Source organism: Dermochelys coriacea, chromosome 2 (genome assembly GCF_009764565.3).
Source record: "Dermochelys coriacea isolate rDerCor1 chromosome 2, rDerCor1.pri.v4, whole genome shotgun sequence".
Taxonomy (NCBI): domain Eukaryota; kingdom Metazoa; phylum Chordata; order Testudines; family Dermochelyidae; genus Dermochelys; species Dermochelys coriacea.
In genome coordinates, this window is record NC_050069.1 from 267,440,683 (window position 1) to 267,453,259 (window position 12,577).

The 12,577-nt window shown below is 52.4% G+C and overlaps 1 protein-coding gene across 3 annotated transcripts in view; it reads left to right on the top strand.

Annotated features, from left to right (window-relative positions):
* The first annotated feature begins 397 nt into the window (after positions 1-397).
* The window catches only part of LOC119851422 (tumor necrosis factor receptor superfamily member 16-like), a 43,989-nt gene continuing 31,809 nt past the window's right edge, over positions 398-12,577 (top strand). For 2 of the 3 annotated variants that reach the window (XR_006279531.1, XM_038391220.2), the window contains exon 1: positions 398-1,149. Coding sequence is in view for 1 of the 3 variants with exons in the window: in XM_038391220.2 (XP_038247148.1) it covers positions 1,090-1,149 (60 nt within the window). In the remaining 2 variants the exon portion in view is untranslated. The remainder of the gene's footprint in view (positions 1,150-12,577) is intronic. The other variant, XR_006279532.1, reaches the window with a different exon arrangement.

The window sequence follows — 12,577 nt, forward strand, 5'->3', positions numbered from 1 at the left end:
CTTAGCTCTGGGGAAGAGGAGCCCACCTCTCCCCAGGCTAGACCAGGAAGGCGAGGGCGTCGATTACACAACAAAGGCCGGTGGTGATCAGGTCTGGGAGCGCTTTTCGGCTCCAGGAACTGGGAAACTGTCAGCTCCCTTCCTCCCCACCAGACTCGCTGGGAAGATTTACGACCCCTTCTTGCTCTCGGCCAGTCCCAGAGCAGAAACCTGCCCCCTCTGCCGCTCGGTAGCCAATCAAGGGGCGGAAACCCGCCCCCTCCCCCCTGTAACTTTTAAAAATGTATGATCTCTCTCTTCTCTCCACCCCTCCCCGCTTGTTGCGCCCTCCCCTCTTTCACCCTGGGTCCCTTCCCTCTTTCATGTCTGCATGGAAAAGAGAGGAGACAGACACGGAGAGGAGTGGGAGGAGGTAGCAGCAGGCACAGATCCTGGGAGGGGTAGGGCCAAGGAGGCTCACATCACAGCCCTCCCCACACACACACACACACACACACACACACAGAGGCATTTCCAGCCGCCGCGGCTCCTGCTAGCAAAGCAAACTCCCCCAGTTCCCTTCTTGCAAAGGAGCGTCCTTGGTTCCCCTCGGGGAGGAGGCTCGGATCCTGGGTCTCCCCGGCCCCGAGCGCAAAGGGGGGGGGGGCTGAGCGAGGCTCGCTTGTGCCAAAGCTCGCCCCGGACTGACTCCCTCGGCTCCTTTCCCGACCAGCCTTGGGGTCAGGATCCGTGGCTGGAGCATCCGGATACGTCTCACCCCAGGGTAGGGGCTGATGCCGGGCACGACAACTCCTGCAGCTGCTGCTTTGTTTTGGAGTTAATTTTGGTAGCAAATCGCCTTTCCTGCAACTTTTTTGTTTGGTTTGTTTTGTTTTGCTAGATCCACCCCCGCCCCTCCCCGGACTGCTAGATGCGGGGTTTCTCTTAAGTTTGCATCAGCGCCCCCCCCTCCGTCGCCCCCCCCCCAACAACAGATCCGCTGGATCAAAGGACGAGCCCGGCGGCACGAGCTCTGCATTTGCTTATTAGCTGCAAGGGGGGGGGGAGGCGGCCGGCACAGACAGACGGACGGACGGTGGAGAAGCCGAGATGCAACTGACCAGGGCGCCTCTCTGGCTCCTGCTGCTGTACCAGCTTCTCCCGGGCAAGGTGAGTGCCCCAGCTCCTCGCCCCCCCCCCCCCGCTGGCCAGTACTAACCCAGGCCGGTCGCCAGCCTGGGCTGATGGGGCGCTTTGCAGTAACAGGGCTGGGGGGGGGGCAAGAGGTTTCGGGGGACACTGACCCGGCCCGGAGGGAATCAGCGGGTTTGGATCGGGCTGCAGCCTTTGGAATCCAGGCTTCACACACGCCCCCCCCCCGGCCCCCAGCGCCTTGCACGCGCGCACACACTCACCCCGCGTGCAAGGAAAGAGGGCTGTGAGCTCGAGAGGAAGGGGACGGGGGGGGGTCTTGCCTTCCCCTGCTGGCCCTGCGATCCCTCTGATGCGCCCCCCCCCCCGGCTCCAGAGAGGTCAAAGTTTCCCGGTTTCTCTGCTCGGGGGAGGGAACGGTGAGTGAAACCGGTTCTCATTTTAAAGGGGGTGCGGGGGGCTGAGGGTACGACCAGGCGCAGCTCCTGGCTGTTGCATAAAACTCCTCATCTTTAGAGCTGTCGGATTGCACGGCTTACAAATCCGTGGGGCATTACAGAGCGCAGTGGGTCCGCCCCCCCCCCCATCCTTTAGTTTTTGAAGTAGATCGAGGGGATTTTGCCACCGGCCTCACTCGAGCAAAGGGGGAAGGGTTTGGGTCTGGGATCGGCTATCACTTACCTCCCTGCAAACTTCAGCTAAAGTCACTGGAACTGCCCTGGTCTATGTCAGAGGAGAATCCAGCTGCTTCTCCCTGATCAGAAACAGAACCAGCCTTTTGTTTGCATCGGTGGCCCTGTGTTTAGCTCTGTCTTGGTTTTTTGGGGCTGGACAATGCTCGAGATCTCCCAGGTGAGCAAGACGCTGAGGCTGTCTCTCCATCTCCTGGCTGTCGATCCATTAGCAGCTGCTTTGGTTTTGCCCCCATTGGGACTGGGAGTGAGAGCAGAATCCAGCCCCGTGTGAGAGAGGGCGAGACAAGCAAGGCGAGTCCCTCATTCATTCTTTCCAGTAAATTTCATGTCAGGATTAATGTGGAACAGTTTCCTGGTCTGGAATTAACATTTTTGTGCAGCCGGTCTCTGTAATTATGCGGTCAGCCCATATAAAAGCTGCATTTATCCTCCTATATCCTGAGGAGGTAATTAACATTGCATGGTCTCATTTTTCTATTCTTATTAGTTGTGACTCAGGGAGATTTTTCGTTTAGTTGAGGAGGGGCTGTTGTTGGGGGTGTGTGCATAAAATAAATATAATAATGGGAGCAGTTATAACACCATTCTTTGGGGAGGAATTGCTTGGTGCAGGAGTGACTGTGAAGAGGGGCTCGGGTTTTAGTTAAGACTCTGCTTTGAAAAAGCCATTAGGGAACTTGTGTTGTTTTTGTTTTCAGAGCAATGCTCAGACTGGTTTCGGAAGGGCTGCTTTTATAAACTTGGGGGAAACTCCCTGGGCAGAATCACATCTCTGTCCTGCTGGTCAGGCTGCAGGAGATTGGGGTGGGGGGAGCTGGGTCATTATTCAGTTTGTAGAAGATGTAAACACTGGATCTGTCAATGGCTTTACACTAGGGATGAATTTGGCCTGTTAATTTTTACCAACAGGTAGTGAGAGATTTTTCATTAAATCAATCAATCCATCTATCTACCCCCATACACCCCCTCTATCAAAATATCTGTCTGTCCCCATACACCCCCTCTATCTATCATCTAGCTAGCTAGCTATCCTTCCAGCCTTCTTTCTTTCTTTCTTTCTTTCTTTCTTTCTTTCTTTCTTTCTTTCTTTCTTTCTTTCTTTCTTCTTTCTTTCTTATTAAAATTATCTGGCCTGTGTTAGGCACAGGCCAGAGATGATCATCGTGGTCTCTTAAAAACTGTGTCCCAAATGCTCTGGCGGTGTGAATGCTTCCTTGACTTGGGTGGCATTTGGCTGTTGACACAAGCGGAGAATTAGAGCCTGTGATTCAAACTCCCATTAGAGCAATGGAAAGACTCCCCTTCCAAAGACTTTAATGGAAATTTTGGATCAGGCCCATACAATCACCGTAGTTGCTCATGGACTTGCCCCCGCAGATAAGACACCAAGCTTGTCCTGAGGACATTCCAATCTAGGGCCCTGGCCTCCAAGGAGCTGAGCACTCTCAGTCCATTGGTCTCAGCTAAACGCTCTGACATCCAGCCCAGAGGATGTTCAGCTCTCATGACATGAGAGGGAATGCTGGTGTTTCCGGCTGGTCCTGGCCTCCAGTAAACACAGTTTAATCCACACAAGAAAGCCTCAAGCCCAGTGGAGTGAACTCAGAGGTTCTGTTAGTGACCACTGGGTGTAGGACCCTCACCTGCAGGGATTCTTTTTATAATCCATCTTTGCCTGATCTCTGGGGTCTCTCTCTCAGTGTGGACAGAAACCTAATGAGCTGGTTTTGTGGGTGGAGGTGGGGTCAGGACTTTCCTCCTGCTGCTATTGAAAGAGACCTCTCAAAGGTTCGGGAGCTCAGCAGGGACTCAAGGCAGGAGGCATGCAGGGGGCTTTGTAAGAGCTCCCTGTAAAGGCCCATGTTGGAATGACAGAATCCACCATGTAGAGGTTGGGAGCAATGCACCCCCAGCCCCACCTGGCTTACACCTTGGCAGTCTGGCCACAGAGTGGCAAAGCCAGTGCTGTCTCAGCAGAAGGCACCCCTGCCTGGCATAAGGCACTTGATGTCAGGCTCCCACCACTGGCAACAGCTGGTAGCATCCTGACCTAAAGGCTGGTGCAATGGGTAATACACACACACACACACACTCTTTGTCATTATCACTAGATTGCTTCTATAGGACCAGTGCACACCCCTATGAGTTCCTGATGTGTAACGCTCTCATCCCCCTCTGTTTCGGGGACTCCCTGCCTGGCCCCATGCCAGGAGCTCTGGGGGCCCCCATTCCTTCTCCTCCTCCCACACCAGGATCCCTCATGCCAGGGGCTCTGTGTGCCCTCTTCCCCCGTACCAGGTCCCCCCATTCCTCCAAGCCCTAACTGAGAGCAGAGGTCAATCGTGCTAGGTGCTGTACGTGCAGAGTAAATGACAGGCCTCGCCCCAAAAGCACATGCCACCGACCCATGTAATCCAGCTACCCTCCCCCTCAGTGAAGGAGGGACCCAGATCCCAGCCAGCTGGCTGCAGCTGGACTCTGCACTTCTCATGCAAGCAGAGGACTTGAAAATCTGGCCTTGATTGTGAGTGCTGAGCCCTGAGTTTTTTTGAAAATGCGGCTCCTAGAAGAGATGCCCTGGCTATGCACACCAACACACACTGATGCAGGCACACACAGTCCGCAGGACACCACCACCACACCACCACTGTGCTGGACAAACACAGCCAAGTTTCACAAAGAGCCTGACACAAAACACACTCAGGCAGCTAGCAAATAGGATAGTGGGCCAGGCCCGTGACTGGTACAAATCGGCAGAGTTCCACTGGACAGAGCTGGGCCGATTGACACCTGCCGAGGGTCTGTACACGCACACACTGTGTATATGCACACGCACAAAGCTCTGTACAAAGAAACACTGAGGTTGTTTTCAGGCTCCCAACAAAACGTCTCCTTTTCAGGGGAGATAATGATTTCCTGCCACAGGCGCATGAGCTCACTGCCCCTGACCCCCCCCCCCCCCCCCCCCCCCCCCGTCCTGCACTTGTAAAAGCTTCACTGCCCCATATAAAGAGTATGTTTTCTTCTTCCTTGGCCCATAATTTTTTTCCTGGAGGGTAAACGAAACTCGATCCTTGCAGTAGCCTGTAATTTGCCGGAGAGTCTGTGCAGCCACCGCTATTTAATCCCTCGTGTGATTTCCTACAGCAGAGCATGACAGTTTACATGGCGCACACATGCATACCGACACCCACGCCCAGCCCCGCACACAATCGCATGCACAGGCACAGATGACACCCCCGCCCGAACTCACGTTTTTAGTCCAGAACCCCACATCCTTTATTGCAAGGAGGGACATTTTCCTATTTATAGAATCTAGGACCCTCAGGAAGCAAGGCCTTGCATATATCCTAAAATGGAATCAACACAGGCACATAGACATCACCAGACTGGATCAGACCCGAGGTCCATAGTCCAGTACCATGTCTCTGGCAGGGGCCAGCACCAGACAGTTCAGCGGAAGGTGTAAGAACCCCACAGTAGCAGATATGGGATAATCTGCTTCCCACATGAGGTCTCCTCCTGACCTCTAATAATCAGAGCCCTCAAGCAGGAGGACTCACACTGGAGGGACCTCAGAGAAGATCAGCAAGACCTGGCCTCATGCAGAAAGTTGAATGGCCTGTGGAAGTCCAGGGGAGTCTTTCCATTGATTTCACTGACCTGTGGATCAGGCCCGATATGTCTAGCTTGGCTGACATGCGGGAGACATGCCAAATGGCTAGCAACATTTCCAGGCTGTAAATCCAGAAGAGGGTTATTTAGGGGGATGGAGTGAGTATAGGAAGGGGGTGTTTCTGTGCAATGGGATGAATTTAAGGCTAAGTCTTAAGCAGCACTTACTGACAATGCATGCAATTAGATTTCCCAGGGAAAATGATGCAAGCCTGAGTAACTGAGAGTTTTTTAAAGGAGAGGGCACTGTTAGCACTGGACTTGTAAGGGAACTATGCTGCACCAAGCTCTGAGGTAGAATGGATCTATCTCTGACTTCTCTGCCACTGCAATTCTACCTTGCTGCTTCGATCCTGGTACCCACATTGAAATGAAGATGGGGGAAGGATGCCGTGCGAGGTTTTATACTATCTAGACTGGAAATCCCAAAGCAGGAAAGAGCAGACTGGGTTAGGCAGCGTCCGAACAGGTACATGACATCCATACAGAGCCTTTCACGCGATGTAGACACAGCGCTCCCGCAATGCAGCCACCTCTGGGGTGCAGGGCAAAGAGCGGGCTTTAACTGAGGGAAACCTTTGCTCTAAGGGATGTAGCCCTGGTTTTGATAATATCCCTGCAGAGTGATGGAATGTCTCCCTCCCAGTAAATGACCGGGAGCTCACTCAGGGGCCAGCCAGTGGCTGTCTCTCTATTTCTGTTTGCACAGGGCTCAGCACAATGGGGTATTGATCCTTGCTATGGTCCTTGACAGCTGCCATAATATAATAATCGGACCTCAGGAGGATGAGGTCTGGACCAGTGACTTCGAGGTAGAGGGGGTGAGCTAGCCTTTCAGGCCGGTTGAAAAGCAGGCTGGCTTTCTAGACTCAAGGAGAGGCATGTTCTGCTCTGAATCCCTTGTGTTAAACAGTCCTGGGCTGGGTTAAAATTAATATCTTATTAATACTTAGCCCTGTTATCTGGGGCTGTCAAAGTGAATGTATGCTCCCAGCCTATCTGGGAGGCTAGTGGAAAGGGCTGTTCCCAATGTGTAGATGGGGAAACCGAGGCACAGAGTTTTTGAGCAGCCCAAGACCATAGCAGGTGTCCGTGGCCGAGCCAGGAATTGAAGCCAGGTGCTCTCTGATGTTAGCCACCAGACAACACTGCCAGTAAAGAACACCCCACGAGCTAGCTCTCCAGCTGCTTCATTCTGTGGGCAGCATAGCGAGTTGTTTATTACAGTGGTGGCTAGCAGGTCTCCCAAACCCTAGCCCAGTGCACTAGCCACTGGACAGCACTTTCTCTCATGAGCCAGCTTCCCAATCCCCCACTTCCAGAGTCCTCTCCTACTGCTTGGTTCTGCCGCAGTTTCGGTCTGCAAACCAGTAGATCTCAGATGCCATTCTCCTTGTCTACAGCAGGCCTTTTGGCCCCATTTCCCACTGCTGTTCCCACCAGTTCAGCTCCACCAGGGGTAGTAACAGTAGGAAATTTGGGGAAAACAAAAAGCCTGGACTGTCCCAGTGAGTAATTTGCCCATTGATGTTGCTAGATTATCCGCTTATTAACGCTTACCCTAGCGTTGGGTGAATGCTAAAAGGGGACGGGACGATGCCCCTAATGCACAAACAGGCTCAAATTGTTCAGTCTGGATCGAGATCTGGTTGTGAAACTTTCTGCAAATCTTGGGGCTGTTTGGATCCAGGCTGTGGGTTTTCCTTCAGGATCTGTTAGCCGATACCTACATGTTAGGGGTAGCATACACCACACTGATAACTATTAGATGCATGGTATTAATATAGCAGACATGATTTATCTAAGTGTTGAGAAGCTAGGCTACCTGAATGCAGTGTGCTCCTTCCCCCCAGTTCTGTTCACCCATGTCACGTATCCACAACACTTCACAAAAATCAAGTCTGAAAATCGGAAATTTTGCAAAATACACGAATGTTCTGCCCTGGTACAAGCTGCTTCCTGGAAGGAGGGGGTCTGCGTGTTCCCTTTTCATATCGTATGGCTTTGTCTTTAGACAGTCAGTGTGGCTAAGTTCAGTTATTTGGTCTCTTGAGTGTTTTTAAGAACGAACTGCGCATGTCCAACAATTCGCGACACTTTTGAGTCAATAGGAGCTAGGCAACGGAGACTTAGCAGAGCTGAGGGGGGTCTATGCCTGGCTCTGCCACTGATGTGTTGTTTGACCCTGGGCAAGTCACTTCCCCTTCCACCCTCTGTCTGGCTTGTTGGTTTAGTCTGCAAGCGTCTCGGAGCATGGTATGGATAAGGAGCCCCCAGTCTGGGGCGTGGTCTCAAAGCACTGCTGTAGGAATAAGCAATAAACATGGCGCTGGGTATTGATGGCCTCCCGGCTTCGTTATTCCCGGAACACCCCAAACCTCAGTGTTAATCGCATTTGGGCAGCAAAATTGAGAGCGGGGTTGGAGGGACTACCAACCGCTGTGAAAGAGCCTGCTGCTCGCCCCACACCTGTGCTATCCTGTTTGGAGCAGGTTTTTATTTTGGCTTAGGGGGCAAAGTCAAGTCAGAATAGCTGTGAAAAAACACGCCCCTGACTGCCAGACCTATGCCGACCTCACTTCCAGCCTAGACGCAGCTGTACGGAGCCATCCTCACTCCGTCGACAGAGAAACCCCTTCTGTTGGGCTGCGTCTACACTACAGGCTGAGGCCAGTCTGGCGAGACCAACACAAGCACCATAGTGTCGACACGCCCTGAGAATAAGCGAGATGACTGCAAGGCCGTATTCTCTCTCCTCTCCTTGCGGCAGCAGGGTGTTCTGAAGGATGGGATGGGGCGTTCATTGGGAAGCGTGGGGTCCGCGCCATTCGGGGCAGAGCACTGAGACAGGCCAAGAAGGCCACAGGGGGCTGCTGTGAATGGAACACCTGGTTGGATGTGTGTAGCGTAGGAGTGGGGGGTGCTGTCAGTGGAACAGCCCATCTAACAGGTTGGGCAGGATTGATTGGAGTGGGTGGGGGAGCGACTCCTGGAAGAGCCTTACAACAGGTTGGATGTGACTAACAGGGGCGGGTGGCCCCGGGGGGAGGGGGGGGCGGTGCTATTTATGGATCAGGCATGTCACCAGCACAGTGTGGATGGCTGTGGGGGTGCTTACTGGGCTTAGCCACTTGGGTGTGAAGCTGTGAGCAGTGGAGGGGCAAAGTATTAACAGGGGAACAGGCAAGTAACAAGCTGGGTGCGACTAGTTGGGGGAGGAGGACAGCAGCCATGTAACAGGTCGCATGGGAATAGCATGAACACGGGCTGTTCTGCTGGGGGTCCCCTCCCATTGCCAGTCTAACCCTTCTTGTTACGCAGCTGTTCCTCTGATAGAAGCTTCCCCCCTCAGCTATTCACACGCCTGCAAATCACACCTGATGAGGGCCTGCTAAGAAAGAAAGAAAGCCATGGGAAAGGGTGGAGACCACTCACAGGGGCTGTGCAAAACTCTGTGCGTGCGCTTGGGGATCAGGAATGCGTGATGTGTGCGCACGCATGGAGATCTGGAACGCTCAGTATGTGCGCGCCTGGCGATCAGGGACACTTGGGGCGTGCGTGCCTGGCTATCAGGGACACTCGGGGTGTGCGCATCTGGCGATCAGGGACAGTCGGGGCGTGCGCATCTGGCGATCAGGGACACTCGGGGTGTGTGCGTGGGGAAGTCAGGAACGCTCGGTACGAGTGCGTGCATGGAGATCTGGAACACCAGTGACAATTTTCACAATTTCTTGGCAAGCCATTTTCCACCTGCTAAATGTTCTTTTTCCCCCACCCTGAATGTTGGCCATTTCTTTTTTCCTACCCTCCATATGCAGACCCCCAAATCTTGCATGTTCGAATGTGGGCACTGAGCTGTGTCCAAAGCAAGCGCCAGATCCTTAGCTGGGGCCAACCAGCCCAGCTCCAACTGTGCTGCGCCCACGTACACCAGCCCACAGTACGGACCGTTTGTTTTGGAATTCAAAATTTTGAGCCACCACCATGATGTGAGATGCCCCATGTTTGCTTGGAAATGAACAGATTTGAGTGAACATCCCTGGAATTTCACAGGGCGGTTTCCTCCGGATCTTGACCATTTCTGCCCTTAATCGCAACAATATGCGGGAAATCTCCAGTGCTGAGCTTTGCAGAGTTCATGGGGAATAGCTTGGAGAACAGCTTCCCCCACAGCTCCCTCTGATCTCACTTAGGCAAACATTTACACACAAGCTTAACTTAAAGCACACGAGGAGCTTGAAGTCAGTGGGACTGCTCCCCTGCCTATCGTTAACAGGGCCACACAGAGGTGTTGGGGGGAACCTAGGGTGAAATTGGAAACTGACCTTCCCCCCCTTCAAATAAAACCCCAAACCAACCAAGAATGCAAAAATACTGAGGAGAGGCCCAGAAGGTGAGGGTGGCAAAGCAAGCCAACGCTGGGCTCATTATGCACTGGCAGTTTTGTCTCCCCACTCCAGGCACTGTGACCTGGTGCATGGGGTCACGGTGCCACTCAGGTTTGGCCCAGTTGCCCCTCCATAACCCTGTGCACCAGGTTGTCACTCTGTGTGGGGGCCCTCTCAAATAGAGGGTGGGGGTGGGGGGCTGGGGCCAGCTGCCCCACCCTTTTGGGTGGCCCCAAGGCACGTGCAGAAATTGTTTGCAGGACTGGAGTCGTAGCCAGTATCCGAAATCTGGGCTCTTTCACTGAGATGCTACAGGCTGGGTTTGGAACAGATTATTCAAGTACTCAGCCCCCACAATCAGGGTCAGATGTTCATAAGTGCATAGCCCCTAATGAGCCCAGCTCTTTGTAAAGCCAGCCAAGGAGCGAGGGTCTGGAACTGCTTCCCGTAGGAGTTGTGGGGCAAACGCCCTCGCTAGTTTGAAAAGGAAGGTTGATAAATGTCTGAGCGGGATGATATCATGGAGTGCCCGGCACTAGCAGGGGTCCGGACTCAAAGACCAAGAAGGTCTGTTCCAGTTCTCAGAGTAGCAGCTGTGTTAGTCTGTATCTGCAAAAAGAAAAGGAGGACTTGTGGCACCTTAGAGACTAACACATTTATTTGAGCAAAACCTTTCATGAGCTACAGCTCACTTCATCAGATGTGTTCCAATGAAAACCTGTTCCTTGTTCTCCAGCCACACATAGAAACTCCCAGGAAAGACAAAGTAAACAAGGCCCCAGTATAAGAAACAAGTAGTGGGCAGGTGGGGGAATCCTCCATCTGCTTTATCCATCACAGAGAAGTAAAAAAAAGGGCCCATGTCCAGCTTTATCTGAATGCTTATTTTGCAGAGCACCCCTGCCCATGCAGTTGCTTGGGGGGACTAACTCTCCAAATGAGACAACCCCCTGCTTCAGCTGCTATTCTATTTATTTCAAGTCCTCCTTGATTTTAACACTTTTTCCTCAGGTCAGGGAAAGCTGCAGGGGTTGGCAAATGGAGGTTTTTTAAAAAATTACAAGCACTGCCTTTTTAAGAGAGACTGGGGCACGGTGGTGGTGGTGGTTGTGGTGATGAGGGCGGGGGGTGTTCAGCTTTAAAGAGACAGCGCTGAGGTCACAAAGGGGCCAAGCCCTCAGTTGGTGTAAGTGGTCATAACTTCTGTTGACTTTAATGCAGCTGGGCCGATTTACATCTGCTGCGGCTGCGGGCCGAGGAGTTTAGGCCCCAGCAGGCCCTGCGTCTCTATTCTGTTTGGCACATGTCCCGCTGATCGGCCCCATCTGTTCAGGTTTGCAGCGGGTGGCAGAAGGTTGCATTACCCAGGAGTTCGAGTGAAATGCGAAGAATCCAAGAGACTCTAAATCCCAGCCCTGACCTCCACCCGGAGTCACTCGATCTCCTTGTGCCGCAGCCAGTCCAGCTAGAAAATTGAGTCAAACCAAAAAGCAGGAACTTTACTCAGGACTAGATGCTGCTTTGGAGCAGAGGTTCTTTGGGTCCATAGACGCCAAGGCCTGTAGTTGTGTCCACATCTAGCTGGGATCTGGTCAGGTCTCCTCAATTAAGATGGGCTGGTACGTAAAGGGGAGAACTGTAGGGAAAACCCAGACTGCTGTGGCAAGTGGGGTGAAAAATTTAGTAAGTGTTGCTTGTCCCTCTGGGGCTGTGTTGATCTCCCTTTGATGTTTATCTGGCCCCCATTACTGTAGTAGCTGAGCACTTCACAATTGTTAATGTATTTATCCCCACAGCGCTCCCTGTGAGGCAGGGAGGGACTATTAACTCCACTGTAAAGATGGGGAGCTGAGTGAGAGTGGCTAAGTGATTTGCCCAAGGTCACATGGGAAATCTGTGGCAGAGCTGGGAAATGACCCCATGTCTCAGGTTAGAGCCCCTAGCCACTGAGCCATGCTTGCTTCCTCTTCCATTTGAAAGATGAATTGTAAAACAGAGCCGCTTCTTAGGTACCTCTTAATGCTCCATCGCATTCTGCAGTGGAGGAGGACCAGCAGCCAAAGAGTTAATTGAAAATCTGAACACCTGGATGTAGCCAGAAGGGCCTTTTGCAAAGGCCAGGAGGGCCTTTGAAGAGCTTATCACCAGGAGGGGCAGTGAGATGGTGGGGGCTCTGTTGCTCTAACAGGGCTGCCTTCTGTTTGAACGGTCCAAAACACATGGACGCTGACAAATGTATATTAAAGTAAATCCACTGCCCTCTGGATTCTCTCCCTTGGAGAGCCCAGCCCAGCCCTCCTCCCTCTCCTTTCTTGCTTTATTTAGGTGCTATGCCTTTAAGATGGCCTTATGATAATTAACTGTCTCCAGATGCATGGTGCCAATTAATGTCTTTGTTCTTGGATTCAGAGGGAAAAATATTTAAAGGCACTGTGCCTCTTGAAAGATGCAGCCAGCCGAGTTCCTGTAGCAAATATGGATCAAGCCATTGTAATATGATCATCTCATAAGAAAAAGGTGGGGGGAGGGCTAGGGAGAAAGATTTTGGCTTAATTAGAACAGGCTTTGACTCCAAGCGGGGATTTAGTTGGGGTTGGTCCTGCTTTGAGCAGAGGGTTGGACTAGATGACCTCCTGAGTCCCTTCCAACCCTGATATTCTATGATTCTATGATCAAGAGATCAGACTA